The sequence below is a fragment of the Pisolithus orientalis genome, assembly GCF_024613125.1.
Source record: "Pisolithus orientalis strain OTSU chromosome Unknown F5J12scaffold_7, whole genome shotgun sequence".
NCBI lineage: Eukaryota > Fungi > Basidiomycota > Agaricomycetes > Boletales > Pisolithaceae > Pisolithus > Pisolithus orientalis.
Genome location: NW_026260788.1, coordinates 1246344 through 1271131, shown reverse-complemented (window position 1 = coordinate 1271131; position 24788 = coordinate 1246344). Strand labels below are relative to the sequence as shown.

General features: G+C 48.6%; 4 protein-coding genes and 1 non-coding gene across 5 annotated transcripts; 2 read left to right on the top strand and 3 right to left on the bottom strand.

The window, feature by feature from the left end:
- Nucleotides 1-13637: 13637 nt before the first annotated feature.
- Nucleotides 13638-16203, bottom strand: F5J12DRAFT_817781 (ABC1 family-domain-containing protein). The gene is made up of 6 exons (XM_051745146.1): nt 15839-16203; nt 15531-15666; nt 15116-15472; nt 14290-15054; nt 13833-14239; nt 13638-13754 (listed from the first exon to the last, which is right to left on the bottom strand). The coding sequence occupies exons 1-5, from the start codon at nt 16049-16051 to the stop codon at nt 13929-13931; spliced, it is 1782 nt and encodes a 593-aa protein (XP_051602414.1). The 5' UTR covers nt 16052-16203; the 3' UTR covers nt 13638-13754; nt 13833-13928.
- F5J12DRAFT_817774 (uncharacterized protein) lies at nt 16201-19322 on the top strand. The gene is made up of 9 exons (XM_051745145.1): nt 16201-16573; nt 16637-16810; nt 16950-17046; nt 17097-17175; nt 17231-17349; nt 17415-17603; nt 17660-17681; nt 17731-18318; nt 18371-19322. The coding sequence occupies exons 1-9, from the start codon at nt 16275-16277 to the stop codon at nt 19144-19146; spliced, it is 2343 nt and encodes a 780-aa protein (XP_051602413.1). The 5' UTR covers nt 16201-16274; the 3' UTR covers nt 19147-19322.
- A 32-nt stretch (nt 19323-19354) lies between these two features.
- On the bottom strand, nt 19355-19441 carry F5J12DRAFT_t81. Its single transcript has one exon. It is a non-coding gene; the product is annotated as a tRNA-Tyr (tRNA).
- F5J12DRAFT_528050 (glycosyltransferase family 69 protein) lies at nt 19415-21753 on the top strand. Its single transcript, XM_051739893.1, has 4 exons — nt 19415-19819; nt 19879-20517; nt 20575-21273; nt 21336-21753. The coding sequence occupies exons 1-4, from the start codon at nt 19533-19535 to the stop codon at nt 21529-21531; spliced, it is 1821 nt and encodes a 606-aa protein (XP_051602412.1). The 5' UTR covers nt 19415-19532; the 3' UTR covers nt 21532-21753.
- Nucleotides 21497-24651, bottom strand: F5J12DRAFT_717176 (uncharacterized protein; the record flags this gene model as incomplete). The annotated part of the gene is made up of 11 exons (XM_051741046.1): nt 21497-21867; nt 21922-21994; nt 22048-22848; nt 22895-22978; nt 23029-23231; nt 23297-23388; nt 23444-24011; nt 24063-24145; nt 24196-24353; nt 24404-24534; nt 24597-24651. The coding sequence occupies 11 exons, from the start codon at nt 24649-24651 to the stop codon at nt 21497-21499; spliced, it is 2619 nt and encodes an 872-aa protein (XP_051602411.1).
- Nucleotides 24652-24788: the final 137 nt, after the last annotated feature.

Sequence of the window (24788 nt, the reverse complement as noted above, 5' to 3'; positions counted from 1 at the left end):
ATTTCGAAATACCTCCACCTCAACCTCATCATTCCACTTGCCAGCACTTCGAATCAGACTATATGAGACGCCTATGTGCAGGGGAATGCACTTGTGATGGGCGCATCCCTCTTGACTTTGTAAAAGAACTCCGAGAGAGCGATAGCAACCCAAACAGCCCGAAATCCCAAGAAAACACTACCTATATATTTGACAAAGAACTAGCTGCCAATGAAGACGACACTAACATTGTGTATGCTATGGTGGCAGGGATGGCTGAAGCCAAAGGGCTGGACCCATCAACAGTATGTGAGGCAAAATCCCAAGCTGACTGGCCAAAGTGGCAGAATGCCATAAATGCGGAATTAAACAACCTAGAGGAAGCACATACCTGGGATGTTGTTGAGTGCCCCAAAGGTGCAAACGTCATGGGGTGCAAATGGGTCTTCAAGATCAAATGCAACGCTGTCAGAGAAATCGAGAAGTACAAGGCCCACCTAGTCGCTAAGGGCTATTCTCAGATCCAGGACATTGACTACAACAAAACATATGCTCCCATCACAAGACTTGTATCCCTCTGCACCATACTAGCAATTGCTGCATGCAATGACTGGGATATTGATGTATTCAATTTCCACTCAGCATTCCTCAATGGCAAACTCAGAGATGACAAAGACATCTACATGGAGCTCCCTGAGGGCTATGCTGTAGGGCAGAATTTTTCCCTTCCAGTTGGGAAGCTAAATGTAGCATTGTATGGCTTGAAACAAGGTGCACTTTGGTGGCACCAGAAGCTATGCACTACTCTTGCAGATCTTGGGCTCACCAGAGCACATGCAGACTGGGGAGTGTTCTATGGTCGCATAGGACTGGAAATTCTCATCCTTGCCAGCCATGTCAACAACTGCACTGTAACAGGCAGTTCCCCATCATTAATTCACTCATTTAAACAGGGGATCAGCACTCATTTTAAAATCTCCGACCTAGGGCCCATCAGTTGGCTACTTGGGATGAAGGTGACATGGAACAGAGAAGCCCGCTGTGAGTCAAAGTGTGGAAAGCTGGTGAAAACCAAATAAATCCAACACAAAAGACAAATAAGAGCGAGTGGTGGTTTGCCTCTGCGGAACCTGGAGTGCTGAGAAACCTAAAGTGGGGGGAGTTTCAATGGCAGGTGCTCCTAGCACAAGTCGTCATCGAGTTACGCAGGAGTAGATGAATGGATGATGACTGAGGAGGGGATGCTGAACAGAGTGAAGGTGTTCAGCCAAAAGGACTTCTTGGAATAATGGACTTCAATAAAAATGTGCTCCTGGCGCAAGTCATTGACAAGTTATGCAGGAGTGGAGGGATGACTAAGACTGCTGACTAAGAGGAAGCTTCAGATGAATGATGGAGGCAGATAGACTCTTCCAAATGAGCCTCAACTACCAAGTATACAAATGATGACAGATAGACCCCTTCGTGGAGCCTCAACTGTCAACAACGAGATAGGCACTGGACTGACTGCTGAGTGAATGGCTTCTGATTGATTCTTGATTGCTTTTTTGTAGGTAAGTACATGGGGGTTTATATACTGAGGGGGGAGCACAGCTTGTGGCAAACAAGGCACAAACACTTGGTAAGTACTGAGTAAGGACTGGGTAATCATGATGAGTAAGCAAGAAATGAAAAGTAAGCAAGCAAAGAGGATTGGTAAGTATTGGCAATAAACGAGTCAAGGATAGTCAAAATATCACAAAATGAGTCAAATAGAATCAGAAACTGAGTAAGCACACTGATATCATATTAGGGGGTGGCGATGCAAGTCAGATCTCGGTGGAGACATCTCTAGATCCAAAGATGGCATGACAGATGGACGGTGTTTCCAGATAGGGAAGTATTAATTCCAGAATTGAAGGGCATGAGTCAGGCATCAAAGGGGGCTAGGGCATTGGGGGTCTGTGGGGCAATGAGAGCATACGTGATCACATCTCCCACCCTTCCATCCTCTCAGCAAAGTTAACAAAAACTTCATGAATGGGGTTCTGATGGAGGAGAAGGAGAAGGGGGGATGTCTTCTGCTGGATCTTGCAGTAAGAAGGCAAGATGCATGTCATACTCATCATGAATGCGATCAGGGAGGCTGGAGGACAGTAGATTATACTGCAGCTGTCACAATGTGGGAAGAATGATGGATGAGACTGGAACAAAGACGGTGCAGGGAGCAGGGAGGAATGATCCATATGCTTCATCAACCGGGGAAACTGAAACGACCACATAAGACCTTTCTAACTGAGTGACAGACCTGAGGTGACCAAAGAATGTCCTTCTGGAAGTCATACTGACAAGGAGAACACTGCTGACCAAGCTGCATGGGATGAGACAGGGCTGACAATGACAGGATGAACCAGGGGGCTTCAGGATGGAAGCTGGTGGGAACACCTGGCAGATATACATAGCCATTGTCTCTGGCAAATGAGACAAGTGAGATGATCGACGAAGAGGTGGTCATGATTGATAGACTCAGCGAAATGAGCATCTGATGGATGGAGTGCTGTAGAAACGCGCAGGGTGCGAGGATCCTCTCCAAATTTGGAAGGAAGAATCGTGGGGCTGAGCGCTTTAAGCGAGTGTGGGAACCGAGTCGATATCTTTAGAAATGGTGGAGATACGATGAAAACCAGAATGCCGTACACGGGCACTAAAAACCTTTAACGTGCACTTAACTTGCTTCCTCTTTTCTCTTTAGCACTGACAACTTGTTCTTGTGCGAAGGATGACTGTTAATGTCCAACAGTCTTTCTACACATGAGGCCTTTAGTCTTCATCTGCATGCTCAGGCATTGTGCACAACTCGTCAACGAGTTAGGCAGAGTCAGCTGTAACCATGTCCACAACACCTTTGGTGTGTGACATCCACCGGCAAGAAGAAATGCAATTGTCCCCGATTGTGACCAATGCAGGGAACCCAGGGAAAACAAAAGAAAAATGAAGGAAGGAATGACAGGCAATCAGTATCGTAACAAATGAAAAAGACATGAAAAGATCATGAATAGTCGTCTGAGTCGTAGTCATTATCGTTATTGGTGTCTTTGTTTTCGTCATTTGTTTCATCTTCATCATCGTCATCATCATCACTGTCATCATCGTTACTGCTATTATTATCCTCTTCCTCACCTCTTTCTTCTTCCATAACACTGGGTAAGGGAGTGTGGCAAGAATAATAAGGAATGAGTTGAAAAGCTGTGACACCTCGAGCAGAAATGGTGCCATCAAGTTCTTTAAGGATGTAGGAGCCTCCCTTGGTGCAATGAACGACCTCATAGGGACCAAGGTAGCGTGGCTTTGACTTGCGATCCAGTTCTTTCTCTATCTGTGTGTTGCAAACCAACACCAAATCTCCTGGCTCATAAGCTGACTTCATCAACAGTAAAGCATACCTCTTCTCAAACTGACCCTTGGAGCGTAAACGAGACTTCTGCAATGTAGTGAAAGCCACACTGATATCTTCTTCTCTCCTTTCCAACTGATGAATGTGAAATGCAAGAAGCTCTTGAGATGACATTCCAGAGTAGAATCCTTCAACGAGATAGGTAGACTCGAAGAGATCAAAAGGCAGGACAGGATCAAGGCCATGTAGCAGGAAGTAGGGGCTGAATCCAGTAGAGCGACGAGTAGTGACCTTGTCTGCAAAGAATGCATGATGGACCTTGGATGGCCAAAGGGAAAGATCTCCTTCACAAGCCTTGATGATAGCTTCTCTGATAACAAAGTGACCACATTCTACAACTCCATTTGCCTTGGAATTATATGGGGAGATGCAAATCTGAGGAATGGAGTAGTGCTTCATGAGTTTCTCAAAGGCACCCTTGACCTCACTGCCATTATCAGTGACAACCTGGGCAATAACACCATAATGACAGAAGACTTCTTCCCAGAAGAATTTAGCAAGACTGTCTGCATTGGCATGATGAAGAGCACGACCTTCTGCAGCGAGGGAAAGATCATCTCGAGCTGCAACAAGATAGCAATAACCATGTGCTTTGGGCATGAGCATGACGTCGATGTAGACCTTCATAAAGATTCTGGGGGAAGCAGAAACGGTGATGGGAACCTCTGCTTTACGAGTGCTTCGGATCTGGCATTCATGGCAAGAGCGGACATGATGGGTGACATCTTGGTACATCTGAGGCCAGTAAAAGCGCTGTCTGACTGTATGAAAGACTCCAAAGACTCCATGATGACCGAGTTCTTCATGAGCACGACCGAGGATCTGGACATGGAGATGGGGATCAAAAATGACCTTGGCTGGAGGATGGGGACCTCGACATTTAAAGAGCTGGTCTCCACGAAGGAAGAACTGAAGGGATCTATGAATGAAGCGCTTGCGAGCAGTACTGGAAGGGAATGGGGGAAGTTCTGTAGTACGAAGGAAGTGCAGGACTCGACATAAAAGGACATCTTGAGATGTATCATTGGAAAGGAACGAAGGGAGGGTAATGGCATATGTGGACTCGTGCACAAGTCGTCGACGAGTTGCGCAAACTGAAGATGGATGGGCATCTGTGAAAAGAAAACTCTCCAACCACTCATCAGCTTCTTCTGCATCAGCTTCACCTTCTTCATACTCTTCCTCTGTAGGTTGATGTCTGGAAAGGGCATCTGGGGCTCGGTGACGAACAGCAGGGACATGAACAAGCTTAAAGTCAAAGAGAAGTATACCCTCGATCCAGTGATTGACAGTAGCGTTAGGTTGAAGATCTGGATCATTGAGCATACCTTTGATGTACTTCATGTCAACCTCTACCCATAGATGACAAACGCCATAGAGATATAGATGGTAGTGACGAAGTGCTCTGAAGAGACCATAGAGCTTGAGCTTAGGCTGACTGTAGCGAGATTCACATTCATTGATGGGGAGTGAGCCATAGCGAGCAGGACATTTGTGACCTTCTTCATCATACTGAGAGAGAACGAATCCAATGGTGATGTTACTGGTGTCAACAGAAAGAACAACTGGCAGGTCAGATGAGTAGTCAATGGGGCGAAGGGCAAGAGCAGACGAGACAGCAAGCTTCAAGGCGTCAAACGCATCTTGCTGGGGCTGACCCCAAACGAATGGAGCATTCTTGCGATAAAGGTCAATGAGTGGGCAAGCCAACTGCAAGTAGTTCGCAATCCAGATACGAACAGTACCACAGAGACCTAGGAACGAGCAAACATCTTTGGGCATAGCAAGCATTGGCCAGTTGACAACCTTCTTCACCTTGTGGTCATCAGGAGAGCGACCATGAGGATGGCATGCTTGACCAAGAATGATAACACGAGGCTGGCAGATCTGAGATTTCAAGCCAGAAAACATTCCACTGGCATGAGCAAACCGATGCATGACTCTATGCATGTCTACTGCATGTTCCTAAATGAAGCGACATATGCCGGGATTCTCAGGTAACGTTTCAGCATTGCCATCAGCATCTTCATAGCGGGTCACAGGGCCCTTGACTGGCAGATCCTCGATGAAAACGTTGGCAATGTGAGGGATTTCATCCTGTAGAATAAATGCTGTACAACTCTGAAACTCCAATGGCGAGTTGGTGTAGCCTTGAGGCATGGCAGTATGGCGCAGTAAGCCAAGAGGTGTCATGAAGGATGTCAGATCTCGGCTATCGGGATGGAGTTGGCATGCATCAAATCCTGAAAACAGATCAAAGACCATGTAGCATTGACAACCAGCAAATGGCTCCACAAAGTCATCCAGGACTGGTGGAACACCAGCATCTCGAATTGTAACCTTATTCAGAGGCTGTAGATCATGAACAATACGGATCTTGCCATTCTTTTTCATAACACAGAACCATTGGAGCGATAGGATGACTGGGCCGGCTCATAGAGACCAGTGGCAATCTTCTCCCGAAGAAGCTGTATGACACGTTCTCATATGCCAGGGGGAATTGGAATGTTATGAAACTCCCATGGTTCGTGTGGCAGGACAGGAATGATGTAAGGCAAAAAGTAGTCTGAACGAAAGTTTCCTCTCTCTGACTCATCAAATGCCAAGGCATGCTCATTAAGCTTCATGACATGCAAAAAAAGTTTTTCCTCTTCTGGCCAGAGAAAGCCATCAGCATTAATCTTCATGGAGGTAAGGCGCTCTTGAGTAAGCTTCCTTGTGGGAACAAACACAGGAGGGTGACACATGAGAGGTGTGAGTGATGTGAGGGGGTCTTCTGGAAACTGGCAATGGACCCGAGCGTCTTCTGGATAGACTCCAGGCACTGGCTTGACTTTACGATCGACACGCTTGTATGCTCCATACACCAGCTGACCTGTTTCATCAGCTGAGTCTTCCATATCCATAACAAGGCTTTTTCTAAAACATAACAAATCAAGAAAGTCAAACAGAGAATAGTAAAAATGAAGCTGTTTTTCAGTTTTCTGAATAGGAAGTGGATCTGGTGCCTTTGAAGGATTAGATAACAAAGAAGAGAAGACATCAAGATAAAAAGAGCTCTGGAAGCTTGAAACTGAAGGAGGCATAGTAAGTGATGTTACAGGAGTATCTGAGCAAAGAAACAATATCTGTGGGTTTAGGAGTTTAACGACTTCTCGGTCAAAGTGAGCAGATGAAGAACAAGAACAACTATAAGTACAAGAGGGGACATACAAATCAATCTTCAAAGAGCTGGAGAAATAAATGATGAGATATGGGAGAAAGTGGAGGAACACATCTGAGAAGATCACTGGACCTGTCTTGAGCTGAACCTGAGGAAGTGGAAGCAGGAAAGTGGTCCAGGTATGAAACTGCTTCGAAAGGGGGAGGATGAGCTGAGGCTGAGGCGAAACTGACTGCACTGGCAAGGATATGAAGACTGGAGTTTTGGAATGCACCTGGGTCCTCTTCATCCACATCTCCTGAATGGTCCTCTGCAGCTTCCTGCAAATGAGCAATCCATCCAGTAGGGGTACAATGCATGACAACATTGCTGTAAGGCTCTGGCATGGCAACTGACTCTTTACCAACAGCAGCATTAGACATGGCTTGGGGAGCTGAGGGTAGTAATGGCATAGGAAGAGTTGGACTAGAGGAATGCTGATGCCTGCATAAGTCATCATCGAGTTGTGCAGACTGAGGCAAGGACGGGCCAGGCAGATAGAAGTGAGAGCCAATACCAGTGTTGAACATATCAGAGTCAAGTGGCAAAAGTGTGGTGGGTATATCCAGGGATAGACTGGACAAGTGGTGAGACATGCACAACTTGTCAACAAGTTGTGTGGACTGAGAGTCATGACCTATATCCGAGGATGAATCTGGCAGCTGCACATGGCTGCACAAGTCGTCGTTGAGTTGTGCAGACTGATGACAGGTGGATGGACTGGGTGCATATGGATCCCTGTGCAACTCGTTGTCAAGTTGTGTGGACTGAGAGTCATGGCAAGCATCATGGGAAGTAGGGGCAACTGAACTGCAGTAGGAAGTATTGAAGATGGAGAACGTAGCTTCAGAGTCTGGAGTGACAGTGTCTCTACAGAACAGAAGTGAAGCCTGGTGGGAACCATTGGTGGGCTCTTCTTGAATGATAACTGGATCTGGGGATGGGGGAGAGGGAGTCTGAGGCAGAGCAGTAACACCATTAGAAAGTACACGTGAAGCAGGTAGACTCAAGTCAGATGGCAGGTCTGGAGGTGGAGATGCATTGCTCTGAGTGGGAGATGCCTGTGGGAGTAGACGAGGATATAACCTGACATAGGCAGAACCTTCAAGCTCATGGTAATGCTCGAGTGGGGCAGGAACCTGTCGGACTAAGCGAACGTCAAGCATAAGGAAGTTTTGGAAGTAGACTCCTGATTCATCAGTACCTCTTTCTCCAGCAAGTGCATGGTTTGAGTCGAGATAAAGGGAGGACAGATGGGGAGTGCGATGAGAAAGGCTAGTAAGAAGTGAGACAAGTGACTGGTGCTCTTCTCTTCTGATCTGGCGATGAATCTGGGCAAGGGTAGGACTATCCTCCAGTCCACTTGCATCAGTGGACTGTAACTCCTGGGTAAGCTGACTGACAAACCCCGAAGGAAAGGGACTGGTAGGAGGTGGGAATGCTTGGACAGGAATGGGGTGGAATGCAGGAAAGGCCGAGGCAACATCAAACCCATCTGGGGGCGATTCAGGATACAGCAGAGTAGAATCGAGTGACTGAGGGGGTGACTGTGAAGTTGATGGGGGTGGAGCAAAGACTATAGGTGAGACATGATGAGGGGTACCAACTGCTACATCTCTCATAGGTTCATCGGCTTCTCGCTGAGAATGGACAGGCTCTAGAGTCGCCATAAGTGTATCTGAAACAGACCCAAGCTGGCCTTCAGTAACACACATCTCCAGGGGGTGATCTGAATCAGCTCCAAAGACAACATAAGTTCCAGACTCTCTTTCAACAATGCTAACTGAGTTCCCAAGAGCCCAAGGATGACCAAGGAGGAGATCAAAGCCTGCATTAGTGTCTGGGGCAATGAATAGATTGGTCCAAGTCTTGGCAGCACCACAGAAGAGAGGGACATCTTGTACCAGACCTTTCAGAGTAGAGATACCTCCTTTTGCATCTCGCATATTGATGGTCTGTGACATATCAATGGGCATGCGAATGACCGACTGGGCTATACCAGCACGAACAACATTGAGGGTAGATCCAGAGTCGATGACACCTGTTACACGACGACCATTGCAAGTCAGATTGATAGTGATGAGGGGGCTAGAAGTCAAGGCCAAGTAGGAGGATGCAGGATGAGTTCCTTCAACAGCAGTAACAGACTTGACTGGCTGAGCCAGGGGCTGTCTCTTGAATCGCATAAGCTCCTGAAGGTGCTGAGAAACATCCCTAGATGATCCAATGACCTCCCCAACAGATACAGTCAAGGGAGTGGAAAGAATGTGCTCTACAATGGCTTTGGAGTTGGCAGACTGCAAAAGCGATGAAGACAGGGAAGTGGTAGGAGGGGGCTTGGATTTCTTAGACCTGTCTGCAGAATCAGTGGCTTGACCAGATGGCTTTGGGACAGAGGCATCTTCCATGATAGCATCATCTCTAGTACCATCAAAGACAGTGGGATGGATGTCAACTGGTACAAAGGCAGGGGCAAGTGGTGCTTTCTGTGGAGCAGGGATGGATGCAGAGGATGAAGGCTTTGGATCCTGACTCTCTTTCTCCTTGCCATGTGAACGAGGTGGGACAAGGACACTGTCAAAGACAGCCTTTCTCTTCTCTTTGGTAACCTTGTTAGAGCAATCCACAGCAGCAACAAGGGGTTCTTCTTCCAACTTGTAGATCTTGGCACCAGACTCTTCTTTGGCCTCTTCATGGATAACAAAGCGAACTGCATTGGCAGGCTGAGCAGCAGCTTTAGTGCGCTTGTAGGCTTGAAGGATAGTCTCTTCTCCATTCCGATAAATGCACTGTCCATTAGGGTAGATGACCCAATGGTTTTCATCACGTGCCAAAGAACCCTTCTGAATGAGATCATTAATGGCCTGACAACTCTCAACACCATGGCCTTCAACACCACAGCCATAACAAGTGATGGTCCTCCTAGCAGGATGGGTCTGGGATGAGGAAGTATCAGCAGGGGCAGTGGATGCAGGAGTAGATGCAGGAGCAGGACGAAGGGAAGGAGCACGAAGCACCTTTGCAGCATCAGGATCCATCTTGATAGCACGATAGTAGAGGAGGGAGTAGTCTGGGTCATTGAGTGACATGTGAGAGAGGGACTTGATTAGGGTCTCAACCTCATCTTGTTTGCGAGCAGTAGGACCTTCTTTCTCCAAATTTTCAAGGTTTCTTCTGGCTTCATGGGAAGGGAGCAGAGGGCAAACACTGTCATCTCTTCCATCTGAGTGATGAGTAGCATTAGGCTGGGCCTGAGGAGCAGGGGCAGCACGAGGGCCAAGGAAGTCAAGGTCATCTGCATCAAAGCAATCACGGCGAAGGACCTCTTCAGCTGACTGGCATACATCATCATAGGGGAATGGCCTGCTAATGTCAAGGTTGGGATCCTTTGTCCTGAGACGAGTTTCAACCAAGCCATGAAAGACTGGGGACAAACCAGCCCAGAAGTAGCGATTATATTCGTCAACTGAGATCCTTCCTTTATTCTTCAACCAATCTCCAATGCAAATGAAGCCACGGTTGTAAGCCCTAAAGTCTTGAAGAGTCATGATGGGCTGCATCCTAGACTCCAAAGCAAAGCTCTTGAGATGCCTTTCAAAGAACCTTTCATCTGATAGATCAGCATCAAAGTACTTGAGGAGATCAGCCTTCAAGTTAGCCCAATCAGGAGTGTAGTAGTGAGCCATTCCTTCAATAATCTCCCTAACACAAGCATTGCAGTACTGGAGGATTGATTCGACCATTTCCTGGTCAGAAGTGACATCGTGGTAGGCACAGAGACGTTCATAGTGGTCCAAGAAGGAGTGAACATGGGTATGGTCTCCTTGGAATAATTCAGGGGCAGACTTCATGCCAAGCAAGGGCATAGTGAGGACAGAGTGAGCAGGGGGAGCAGCCATAGCTACTGGAACTGTTGATGATGTAGGGGATAGATAGTGGGGATGGTGGATGACATAGTAATGAGATATCAAGTGGTTTTTAGAAGCAAGTTTCAATAGGCTGAGTGAGCAGGGTTCTTGATCCAGGAATAACCACCCCTCGCAGTGGGCTCCAGATGTGAGTCAAAGTGTGGAAAGCTGGTGAAAACCAAACAAATCCAACACAAAAGACAAATAAGAGCGAGTGGTGGTTTGCCTCTGCAGAACCTGGAGTGCTGAGAAACCTAAAGTGGGGGGAGTTTCAATGGCAGGTGCTCCTAGCACAAGTTGTCGTCGAGTTACACAGGAGTAGATGAATGGATGATGACTGAGGAGGGGATGCTGAACAGAGTGAAGGTGTTCAGCCAAAAGGACTTCTTGGAATAATGGACTTCAATAAAAATGTGCTCCTGGTGCAAGTCGTTGACAAGTTATGCAGGAGTGGAGGGATGACTAAGACTGCTGACTAAGAGGAAGCTTCAGATGAATGATGGAGGCAGATAGACTCTTCCGAATGAGCCTCAACTACCAAGTATACAAATGATGACAGATAGACCCCTTCATGGAGCCTCAGCTGTCGATGATGAGATAGGCACTGGACTGACTGCTGAGTGAATGGCTTCTGATTAATTCTTGATTGCTTTTTTGTAGGTAAGTACATGGGGGTTTATATACTGAGGGGGGAGCACAGCTTGTGGCAAACAAGGCACAAACACTTGGTAAGTACTGAGTAAGGACTGGGTAATCATGATGAGTAAGCAAGAAATGAAAAGTAAGCAAGCAAAGAGGATTGGTAAGTATTGGCAATAAACGAGTCAAGGATAGTCAAAATATCACAAAATGAGTCAAATAGAATCAGAAACTGCGTAAGCACACTGATATCACATTAGGGGGTGGCGATGCAAGTCAGATCTCAGCGGAGACATCTCTAGATCCAAAGATGGCATGACAGATGGATGGTGTTTCCAGATAGGGAAGTATTAATTCCAGAATTGAAGGGCATGAGTCAGGCATCAAAGGGGGCTAGGGCATTGGGGGTCTGTGGGGCAATGAGAGCATACGCGATCACATCTCCCACCCTTCCATCCTCTCAGCAAAGTTAACAAAAACTTCATGAATGGGGTTCTGATGGAGGAGGAGGAGAAGGGGGGACATCTTCTGCTGGATCTTGCAGTAAGAAGGCAAGATGCATGTCATACTCATCATGAATGCGATCAGGGAGGCTGGAGGACAGTAGATTATACTGCAGCTGTCACAATGTGGGAAGAATGATGGATGAGACTGGAACAAAGACGGTGCAGGGAAGCAGGGAGGAATGATCCATATGCTTCATCAACTGGGGAAACTGAAACGACCACATAAGACCTTTCTAACTGAGTGACAGACCTGAGGTGACCAAAGAACATCCTTCTGGAAGTCATACTGACAAGGAGAACACGCTGACCAAGCTGCATGGGATGAGACAGGGCTGACAATGACAGGGATGAACCAGGGGGCTTCAGGACGGAAGCTGGTGGGAACACCTGGCAGATATACATAGCCATTGTCTCTGGCAAATGAGACAAGCGAGATGATCAACAAAGAGGTGGCCATGATTGATAGACTGAGCAAAATGAGCATCCGATGGATGGAGTGCTGTAGAAACACGCAGGGTGCGAGGATCCTCTCCAAATTTGGAAGGAAGAATCATGGGGCTGAGCGCTTTAAGCAAGTGTGGGAACAGAGTCGATATCTTTAGAAATGGTGGAGATATGATGAAAACCGGAATGCCATACACGGGCACTAAAAACCTTTAACGTGTGCTTAACTCGCTTCCTCTTTTCTCTTTAGCACTGATGACTTGTTCTTGTGCAAAGGATGACTGTTAACGTCCAACAGTCTTTCTATGCACTGAGGCCTTTAGTCTTCATCTGCATGCTCGGGCATTGTGCTGCAACTCATCAACAAGTTAGGCAGAGTCAGCTGTAACCATGTCCACAACACCTTTGGTGTGTGACACAGCACCATATCCCTGTCGCAGCAGTCCTACATTGAGGCCATCCTGATGAAGTACAACCTTGCTGACTGCAAACCTGCTGCAATTCCGATGGACCCCAGAATAAAACTCTCTTGCAGAGAAATTCCGCAGCCAGCTGAGGAAGCTGCATGCATGAAGAATGTACCCTACCATGCTGCTGTTGGCTCCCTCATGCACCTTGCCATTGGAATGCACCCTGACATTGCATTTGCTGTCTCCACAGTTGCGCAGTTCAACAACACACCCAACATGACTCACTGGGAAGCTGTGAAATGAATCTACAGGTATATCTCAGGCACAAAAGCACTCGCTTTAATGTTCAGAAATTCAGAACAAGGTCTCGAGGGCTATACCAATGCAGATGGAGCTTCACAGGAGCATTGATGTGCTATAAGTGGATATGCCTACCTACTAGATGGTGGAGCTATCAGTTGGGCTTTGCAGAAACAGGAACTCGTAATGCTCTCCACTGCTGAAGCAGAGTACATTGCAGCAACTCACGCAGCCAAAGAGGGCCTGTGGCTCTGACAACTCATTGGGGAAGTTTTCCAACCACTCAAACACCCTATCCCACTGTATTCCAACAGTCAATCCACCATCGCACTTACCAAAGATGGCAGCTATCACGCTCACACAAAGCACATCGACATATGATACCATTTCATTCGTTTTGCTGTGGAAAACAATTCCTTTCATTTAATTTATTGTCCTACTGACAACATGGTCACCGATACCCTTACCAAACCTCTACCTAGCATCAAGGCGAAACACTTTGCATCTGCACTTGGACTTCGTTCTGATTGAGGGGGAGTGTCAAGAATGTGATCCAGAGTTATGGTAGCATCTTGGAGTTTTGCCCAGAGGGCTTGGAATTGTTCCCCAACCCTCAGAATTAAATTCCGATGTCAATGCGCTTACTAATTATGGTACTATAAATTTTCCACACTGTTCTTTTCCACCTCAGTGACTACTTCATACACTGAGGTGAGTATAGCTAGATTCCACTCATTTACTTGGTACTGATGTAGTGTAGAAACTCATACCTTCGTTAGGTACTAATAAAGTGACTACTTTGTACACTGAGAAACTCATACCTTCGTTAGGTTGTTGAGGACAAAGAGTTTGCAGACCTGGCCTGACGGCATCCAGGAATAAAATGGTCAGATTGCTGTAATATATGAGTAATCCACACAATATCATTTTATGTAAGTCTTTTCGCTATGTGGTATGTCTCTACTTCCGAGTCTTTTATAAAATGCTCGGTCAAGCTTACAATACACCGGGGGTTCTAGCGAGCCAGGGTAATCTGCTTGAATTTCAGACTCTTCGTGTGCAAAGCACATGTCTACAACTCATGAGAATCTACGCCATTCAGCGATTCTATCCGGAGAAAACACCTGGTGCAACATCTACTCCGAAAGCACTCTTCGCAAAACCTCTCATGTTCCTCTCTAGCTCATCCTCAAAACCTTCACTCGCCATGCCGAATAGAGTCCTGATCCACTGTCGTACTTTACTCGCCCAGAACGCCAGGTCAATCGAGAACATTATGATTCTAAACGACATATAGCGCCAGTATTCTCTCATTCGTTTTCGAAAGGTGAGATTTGTTGTGGTAGTCAACGACCGCGAAGCCCAGTAAGCGGTTATCTTGATGCGGTTGACGGGAGAACCGAGAACCTGGTTGTTTCCTAAAGGAAATACGTGAACAATGGGAATGACGTGGAAACGCACCACAAACCTTGCACTATTCGCATGTTACGGCCGAGGAATATAAGCTCCTTCGGCATCTTATCTGTATCGTACAGGAAGTTCTTCAGTCTTTCCTTCATCTGCAAGCTCCGCTCGTATTGATTCATGGTGCCGTTTTCAGAATCGCCGCTCCCGTCTTCATCCCTCCTCATCCTGAAGCTCACTGGCCTCATTAAAGTGGCACTTGCAAAGAGGTCGGGAGATCCTATTCCCCAAGATGTTGTGATGGCCTCTACTGTATCCCAGTCTGTGGCAAAGAGGGCCCTCCAGAGCTCGGCATATTTCCGTCGGAATTCATCTCCTACCCTGACGTACAAGCCGTGGTCGAGTAAGACGAGTTGAGGGTACATCCGATGTTGAGGGTGTGGGCGAATGATAATGTTTCCTGGGTGGGGATCACAGTGTACCCAACCCCAGCTGAACATCTGTGCGCTGAACAACTCGACCATCGTCTGCATGATTGCGCGGAGCCCACCCCTTAACTGCACACCTTCAAGCGACGGATGCAGTGGATGTAGCCCAGGGCGCTTGTCCTCGCCCATGAGCTTCCGAATTCCTGAACGATCGCTGAGACGAACGCCGTCAACCCATTCGGCGGTGAGCACTCTTCTCGTGGAGTATTCCGTGAACACTTTTGGTATATGCACCTTTCCGCTAAGCCGCGGCTCCGTGGCAATGAATTTGGCTGTTGTGATAGCATTTCTTGCCTCCTGCAAGAAGTCAAGTTCCTCGCGAAGATGGCGGGAGATGAAATCTGCGGCATCCGAGGGACGTCATCCGCCATATGAGCATGAACACGCAATAAACCCACACACCAACAGCAAAACAGGCAGGCATATCAAACCAACTTTCAAACATCCACATCACTATGCGGAAAGCGCCCAAGTCCCACTCCACTTGCTTGCTTACATCTGGCTTTTGGATTTTAACTGCAACCCATTCACCAGATTGAAGTCTTGCACGGTGGACCTGGGCTATACTCGCGCTAGCGACAGCTTGTTCTTCGAACTCCGCGAAGACTCCATCAGGGCCGGCTGGCGAACGGCCAAATTCTGACTGGAATACAGAGAGGATGGATGAATAAGGTATTTGTGGTGCGTCGTCGAATAGGCGGCTGAACCTATCCTGCATTGGGAGGGGCATCAGAGCCGCATTTGCACCGATAGCCTGGCCTGCAATACGGAACAGCATCAGGAAAGGGAGACTGCCTGCGAGATGGAAGGTGATCACCTAACTTAATGTAAAGGCCACCATTGGATGTCAGTAGGTTGTATAATCTGTCTGCGACTCTCTCATGAAGTTGCGGTATTTGATTTGCCTTCTCTGGCTGGAAGTTGAGTTTGTAGTCCAAGGTGATGAGGGTACACTGGGAAGGACATCAGTAACCACACGGAGTTTTTGTGGAGCATAGAAGTTCAAAACACGGCGCAAAGTATTACTGTACAACACATGTAGAACACGCATAACGGCCCACAGAAGCTGCTGAGGGGAAAGAACACATACAACGAACTAACGAAAGTTGCAGGACTAATGCTCACTGTGCATAACGTCCGAATGTTTCGCGCCACGGCGGAAGCATTAAGCTGCTTGTCGGCAAACCAGAGCACACCAAGCCCTACCACGGCCAGCGCTGTTCGCCGGCTATAACAGAAGAGGCGTGAGCGGTGTGGGGTTGGACTTGGGAGGAACAGATGGCGTCGACAGATACGGCGGCTAGTGCCAGGTGACGGGAATGGTGACCGCACCAACATGACGCGATAGAAGGTTTGATTCTAGTGGGGTATCTGCTTAGATCCCGAACAAGTTTCAGATCCAACTGCGTTCCGTCTTGGTTGTTTTAAATAGACTGGTAGCCACCACAGTTTCGACATTGATTGGATTGCATTAGCTAATTAAGTAAGAGCGTTGGGAGTAATATAAGTGGGGCCAAGTGGCCGCTCGCTCTTCCCCCCAGCAATTTCCTGCTGTACTCGAATGGTACCAACTCCCTTGCATTCCTCCCGTTCATCCCGCCTCATCGCTCCTCTATTCTCCGTTCTGTTCCAACATGTGCCCAGCCTCGCTCGTAAACTTCGTGGTGCCAATGGGGAGGCCACGCTTCTCCACACTTATGCAAAGCGTGCCAGCAGTCAGCCTCACAGCACCGAGTACATCATCTTCGCTTGCCTCATACCTGTCCTCGTCCTCTTGTCTGGTGTATTTGCCGGTCTGACATTAGGCTATATGAGCTTGGACGAAACCCAGCTCAACGTGCTAAGTATGAGTGGCACCCCGTCAGTATTAATCCGGGCTATTCCGTCATCGCGCTGTCGTACTTAATTTCGTCTTGCCTGTAGACAGCAGAAACGCTATGCCAACAAGATCAAGCCCATCCGCAAGGATGGCCACCTGCTCTTGGTAACCCTCTTGTTGGCAAACATGATCGTCAACGAGACGCTTCCCGTTATATCCGATCCTGTCCTCGGCGGAGGTGTGCAAAGTGTTGTCGTCAGCACGGTCCTCATAGTCATGTGGGTCTTTCTCTCAGTGTATTCAACGTTCGCGATGGTCTCGCGAGGTCGCAATTCGTCTCCCTTGCTACGTATCACCGCAAACATTAATCCACGTCTGTGACCAGACACCAATCAAACCTGACCCCTTTCTCCACAGATTCTCCGAGATCATTCCGCAGTCTTTATGCACTCGCCATGGCCTCTACTTGGGTGCCAAAATGGCCGGCTTCACGCAGGCTCTTATATACCTCTTGGTGAGTTGAGTATTCAAGTTAACGAGATGTCCACATTAATTTTGTAACAGGGTATAGTGGCTTGGCCAGTTGCGAAATTATTGGAGTATATCCTCGGCCCTCACCACGGAATCATATACCGTAGAGCAGGTCGGAACTATCGCTCTAACACCTTCCCGGCGCTCACTGATCTGCATAAATCCAGAACTCAAAGAGCTGATCGCGATGCACTCCTCCATTTCTTCACTCGGAGGCGACCTAAAGACTGATACTGTTGCAATTATCGGTGCGACGCTCGACTTGCAGGAAAAGGTCGTTAAACAGGTACATCATCTACTGGTCCCGGTTACCTTCCATCCGTCACAATCTGACAGATGCTTCGCGAATAGGCGATGACTCCGATCGAAGATGTCTTCATGCTTTCTATAGATTCCAGCCTGGACTACGATTTACTGAAGAAGATATGCAAAACTGGTCATAGCCGTGTACCAGTTTATGAGGAAGTGGATGTTCCATTGGATTCCTCTGGACGTACCGAGAAGGTCAAGAAGATCATCGGCATCCTTCTGGTCAAGCATGTAAGATCAAATGATTTTCACTTCATCACACGTACTCAGTGCTCCTCATACAATAGTGCGTGTTGTTGGATCCCGGAGGTTCGTTGATACATTTGTGTCGTGAACAGCATTTCTAACTCCGAAGTAGATGCCGTTCCTTTGCGCAAATTGCCTTTGAACAAGGTCCCTTTCGTGCCCAACAATGAGTCGTTACTTGGTATTCTTGATAGGTTCCAGGAAGGTCGTTCTCACATGGCTATCGTTTCTCGTTTGAGTGTGGAAAAGGCTGCATCCGTCAAGAAGGTTGCTAAGCGTTCCCTCACGCAACGTCTTCGCGAGCGTGTGGGTATGGGGGATTCTAGTGACTCTAGCGATGAAGAGAACGACTCGAAGGAGAAGACAGAACGCAAGAGATCAAAGACTATCTCGTGGGCGGATGATTCTGCCGTTGATAAGGATGAGGACGACGCAGAAGAGAAACAGAAACCGAAGCGTGGCCGTAGAAGGCACAGCAAATCTAAGGGAAACGATCAGCATGACATAGAGATGGGCCTATCGGCTGAGCGAGAGGAGAACGGAAAGCAGAAACTTAGATTGCCTCGGGCTTCGCTCGCACTGGAACAGACGATGCCTGCTGACGCTGTTTTGACAAAAAAAGATGCCGAGGACTTCTTGCAGGTTATCGATCCAGCTATCAACCCGCTTGGCATTATCACGTTGGAAGACGTTCTCGAAGGTTAGTTCATCGTGACCCACAATTCCCTGTACTGAAGACCCTGAATTTGTAGAGCTTATTGGTGAAGAAATCTACGATGAATTCGATCCCAAGGGTGCAGGTGATATGGTTTCGTCGTATGTCCCAGTAGAATTGTCTCTCGCGAAGACGGACCTCCGTTCCGAGTCAACTCCCGATCTCTCTGCGGCGGTAGCTGATACTTCGTCTCCTCGAACTTCGAAGTCGACTGCCGGCACACCGGTGTTACGCCCACTCACCATGAAAGGACTCGGTTTCTTTCGTTCCAGGAGCGCTCCGCCGAGTCCGCGCGGCAACAACAGAAATCCATCAGCTGCTTTCCGTTCCAGGAAGGATACCCTGACGACCGTCAAAGACCACCACGAATCTGAAACTCCAGATTCGATTTCGTTTGCAGACCGTGTGGACACCACTTCCGTAACGACCAAAGTCGACAAGAACAATGCCCTTGCGTGCACAACCGCGAGTGTCCCATCCCCAGACGTCCCTCGCGATGCGCCGCTTTCGAGGAAGAACCCACATGGTAATACGGGCTCTCCAATCCATAACGCCGTTAGTTCCGCCACGCCGAAGATAACATCACCCTCACCGTCGTTCGAGGCCTTCCTGTTGGAAAGGAAGCGTCGTATCGTCGCTTCTGGCAAGGATTCCGGCTCTTCCGTTGCGTCCCCTAAAGGCGATGGCCGACCTGCGACACCCGGTGCCAAAGCCGGCAGCAAATTCAAGAGCAGTCCACTCGGAGGCGGAGAACGTACGGGTATTGTAGTTGCGGAGAAGATCAAACAAGACATGAGAGATAAAGAGGAGTGATGCATGGTGCCTGATGCCTGATGGACTAGAGAAGGACGAAGGATTTGCGCACGGTGATCGAATGCTTTACTAGTCGACGCTGAAGCTGTGATAGTTCCCCGTTTCCATAATCAATTCCTTGTTGCCTTGCATTGGTTTCATACTATGCATTTCGATACATGTGGATACTTTCAGAGCTGTTGGATGGTACCGCTTTGCAGAAAAAGTATCCGACCTGCCTGGCTCGAACAGGCGACCTCAAGATGACAGGGTTATCCATTACAGTCTCGCGCTCTTCCAACTGAGCTAAGGTCGGTACATTTCCCATTCCAAACGTTTATAAAAGAATCCATAGCCACCTTCACGCCATCGACCCCACCTCTCCCGAGCGGCGGTGCTTGTCAGTAATGGCGTTCCTGCTGAGACGAGGGGCACTGGCGAAGTTTTTCGCTGTTGCAACTGTTTTGGTCCTTGCACGCTCGCTCTTCTTTTCACAGGATTCTGCACCATCCTCTGTTGCACAGTATCGAGGCTATAACGTCCTCGAACGCGTGACTGGCGTGGACAGGACCCTAAATGTCCAGAAACACAAGTTTCTGCAGGCAAGGGTGGGCAGGGATGAGAGGCCTGACATTCTCGACGACTTGATAGCCGACGGCGTCCGCGACTACTGGAATCGCTTCCAACTTCCGATGTTAGTGTCGGTCCATTTTGATGTGGCAGACTCAGATTTGACGTAGCGTACTCTCCTAGCATGATTGGCAAGGACACTGCGCATGGGGATGCACAGAACGTCCTCGGTGCTGTTGAAAATCTTCTTTCACTCAACGGCTGGGTTGCTGCTTATTGTCCCACTCTGGTTCGGCCGTTCGGCCAGAACAAGAATGTCGACGAAGATGCATACGACGACCTAGCTAAGGAGGACCGTTTGTACTATATCGCTCTTGCCATTCACTCGGCCGACCATTTCTTGCTTGACCAACTGGCTGTGATAGTCCAGCTGGCAAAACGCTTGGGGACTTCCAACTTGTTTGTTTCCATGCTGGATTACGGTTCAACAGATTCGACGGCAACACTCACTGACCTCTGTGAAGCTGTGTTGACTCTCCTTGGCGTTCCGTTCAGAATCCGACGTGTCCCTGGAATGACGGAAGATCCAGCGGCGGCGTACTACCCTCAAGAAGAAGCACACATGCGTAACCTCGCCCTAGAACCGCTCCTCGAGCTCCATAGCAAGCGCCAAATTACCTTTTATCGCGTCATATGGTTAAAGGGTTTCACCTGTCCAAACGACATCTTGGAGACGCTTCGAGTCAGCATCACCAACGAGGCTGCCATGGTCTGTGGTATGGACTGGGCCGAATCCAATGGTCAGTTCACCTTCTCGGATAGGTAAGAACTACTTGGCCTTCGTACGCCTTCCACGATAATCATTCATTCCTGGGTTAGGTGGCGCACGCGCGATATCCATGGTGATCAATTCCGACACTCGAAATCATCTTCCAGACCCGATGCCGTTCCTCCTCGGGACAAAAATGGTGCTTCACGCTATGTTCAGCACCTGCCTTTCCAGGTTTTTTGTTGTGAAGCTGGGACTCACATCGTGGACCCTAGCCAGTCGTACTACAAAGGTTTGACGTATCGTTACGGGACGGACTTCCACAACGCATCGTCTTCCGAGCCCGTCTCTGTCCGTCCGCCCGATGCCCCGTGCTTAGATAGCAGTCAAGCATGGTTCTGCAGGGACCTCTGGCTTAGTAAGGCCCTTGAGGGCGTTCACGAGGAAGAGTATATTGACCCTTCACAACGGCACGGGCATTCCAGGCCGGGATCTGGTCGAGAACGGCGTCAAGTTGCTCCAATGGACCCAGATGTCAACGCCGGGTCAGATTTTGACGCCATGCCCGATTCCGACTCGCCTATGGAAGCACAACCATCTGGCCGATTGTCCGTTCCAAATTCGGCATACAGACCGGCTCGCATACTGGTAAACCCACGATGCGTTACAACTTACGCCGGTGTGAGCCACACACAGTTGGCCTTGGATCTATTCGGCAGTGGAGAGGACGACAGCCGGGTGAACACAACCAAAAACATATTGGACGATTGGGAAGGTGCACCGGAGAGGTTCGTTTGTCAGGAACAACTGTAAGACCACATTCTATCCTGCCTTCTGAACAGAGCTGATACATCTTGTTGGTTGCTTTCAGTCAAACTGGCGGACGCGTCGCCGCTAAGACACAGCGATTGCTTAGATTCTCTATTCACGATGAATTGTCGGCACAAGCATTCATAGTTGTATCGGAATCGTTGCGGGCATGTAATGTAATACATTTCATACACAGATGGCAAAGACATGCGCCCAATACCCCTACCGAACTCTGCGTTTCTTCCCAAATCCCTTGAAAGCGGCTTCCTCGTCTGAATCATCATCCGCGATGATGTGTCGCTTATTGCTTCGCACCCCGCCGGTACGGACGCCCTGGTTCGGAGCCTCCCGCCCTTGCGTAAACCATCGCGAGCCTTTACCTTGGGTAGACTCCTCATCGGAGTCCAGGAAAAGTCGTGCTGCCTGGGACCTCCCTCCCCCGGCAGCAAGTTGCTTCCCTGGCTTCTTCGCGACCGGTAACTTTTCAGTGTCTTCATCTTCGGACTCGAGAATCGTACGTGGTCGTCTCTGGACTCCTGGCTGACTTGGTGGCAAAGTGGAGTCTTTCGTAGCTGTACTATCCTTCCAATAACCTGACATGTGTATGAGTTGGCTGTAAAAAGAATGTCCTCGGGGCGTAGAAGTACCTGGGCCCACTCCGTAGTCATCCTCTGCTTTTATCACCAATTCGACGGAGTGCCTCAATGAGGGTGTAGGTGTCTGGGCCAAGCATTAGATGAAGCAGCAATCGTTCTGTGTAGAGGTGAACAGACCTTTTTGAACTTTTTGAAATTCGGTTTCCCATCGTAGTCCCGTCGAACGGCCGTTATTTCACGCGGCCGGCCGTTTCTGTAAACGTCTACCTCCGTCACTACCATGAAGTTCCCCCTTATGTTCCTAATGTCGTCATCGAAATCTCCTAGAACTGCCCAATCTTCCTCTTGCTCTCCGTGGATATCCGGCTGTGAGATACGCAGTTTGTTGAATTCACGATCAAAATTGTCTTCTCCCTTCTTTCCCCTCTTTCTCGACGCCACTGCAATCAAAAACGCCTGATCAGTATCTAGTTGCCTCGTAGACTTCTTGGATTGTTTGGATGCCATCTGATCTTCCGCAGTGTCAGCATGGTCCTTCTCCCCATCGACAGCACCGACGGGCTCCCTGGATGTCTGACGGGCGCGAGCTGGTACTCTTTGAGCGATGGCAAGTTGGTTGGGGAGCTGTGCCGGTAATGATTGGGAAAGCAGCGGTCCAGCAAGGCTGCTTCCTTCCTCTTCCTCTGCGACTGCATCTAGTGCTCGCATACCTGGGACTGTTCCATGGAGGGGAGCATGAAGAGATGCGCTTTGTGTAGCGCTTCCGGTATCCCGGAAAACGCCCGCAGAGGTCCCACTATTTGGGGCGTCAGTAGACATCTTGTCTGGATCACTCGCATCAAAAAGTGCTTTAAACTTTTTGAGGGGAGGTTCTCGATTCATCTCTTTCTCAGCAAGAATAGATTCCATCACAGAGGCCGTCCCTGCCGTCGGAGTTGCTGCTCGTCTCTTCAGCTTCGGACGATTAATGGATGGAGCCTAAACGGGATGAGGTAACACAAAACTGGAACTGGGATTTACACACCGGTGGAACCGTAGCTCCTACGTTACTATCAGTTTGGTCTCGGTTACTGTTAGTCGATAGGGGTTTCACAGAACGAATAAGTTGCTTGATGGCAGATAAGAAAGATTTCAAGTAAAACCTTTTTATTTACGTACTCTTCTGGATGGTGGAGGCTGGACGTTAGTCTCCGCACCGGGTTGGGGGGATCTGGATCTCCAGGCAGAAGTCTCCGGTTCAGCTGGAGGACGTGGACTGGAATGGCGATCAACCTCGATCGCTTCTGGACGTGAAGGAGCCAAGGCAAGACATGACTCCTCAGGATGCGCGTTCGCATTACCTGGTGGTGGAGAACAGTCTTCTGATTGTGATACACCGAAGTGAGCATTGTTAGGAAAAGCGAGCAGAATCAGAATATATCCTTACGGTGTGGATCAGGAGCACTCAGTAGGATCGAAGCATCGATGCTGATTACCGCATTTAACAGCGTCTCGACAGTAATGATTGACACGGACATACTACATTAACACAATTGTGTCAGCGCTAGAATTGGCTTTCATGCCACACACTCACGTGTGAGCATCGGCAACCATCTCTTGCCACTTGGTCGGCCCAACAGTAGCCTGAATGGGCCTATCGTCCGTGACAATGAGGACGTTTATACCCACTTCTTCCTTTTTACGCTTCGCCTTTGCAAGCATTTGCCGCCATTTCGCATGGCCGGATGTCAGAGGGAAGCCATCATATTCTCCCCCGCCTCGTAGGCAAAGCTCTCTCGTATCACCGTCGACTTCAGCATTCTTGTTGGCAAGCAAGACGAAGCGATACCCATTCAGAAAGTTCAACCTCTCCTCGTTGGGTTCCCAGAACTTGAAGGATTTGAATGTCGGAGGCAGTCCGGGTGAGAAGGCTGGTCGATATTTGCTCTCCAGCGGGAGGTTGAAAACCTGTTCGAGCTGAGTGGACTTGAACAAGTTTGTATCATCTTCGGTAGTTCCGAGACGTATACATTCTTGCAGCCACTCCGATTTGACTAGCTGCGCGGCTGAAAGTAGGGAAGTCGCTAGGGGAACCGTAAGTTCATACTTGGGGGTAATATGATGTGTCACCAGCGCATGCGTCGTCGTTACCATGCTTAAGCCTAGATATCAATGTGTGCGGTCTGTCTTTGTAAGTAGGATAGAAGGCGCACCCATGGAAGCACAATCTTGTCTTGGAATGGAGGGCGAGTTCCGCACTGGAGGCAGAAAACAAGCTATCTGCTTCCAATCCACTCTTTGGAGGAAATCAATCAAAAAAAACGTGAAGAAGTAGCTGCACCTTACTGGATGATAATTCCGACCACGATATTAATCATATCACCGCTTTGTAATTCGCAAGGAGACAATGGGTCCACGATGAAAGGCTTCCCGCCTCGGTCAATGGTCATGGCCTTCTCTTTGGCGTTGTATATCTCAATCTTCGGAACGAAACACGGATCTTCCTAATGCTAACGGTAAGATGAGACAGAAATCCGAAGAAAAGGTTACGCACCACGTTCTCCTCTGTGTATGGGCCTACTGTGAAGTCGCAATGGTCTCGAGAGATCTTTTTGTTGTTCACAACTAGTTGACGATCCTTTCGGCCTAAAGAATACTTCTTTCCCGCTCTCAGCAGTTTCGTCTCTAACAGATAGTATTGAGTCAGCCTCCATGGATTTATTTGCCTACGAAAAGAATCAATTCACTTGTAGCGGAGACGTTTCCTAGTTCCCCATCGAAGGGGCCAGTGATCAGCCACATCACTACTTCCAAGATAAAAATGCGATCAACGGAGAATTTCGTTGTGAAACTGCGACGCCGCGGTGGACTGTCGTGACGAAGCCCACGCAGCTGCCCACTGAAGCTTTCGGAAGTACTCCTGTCGCGCAACATGCGCA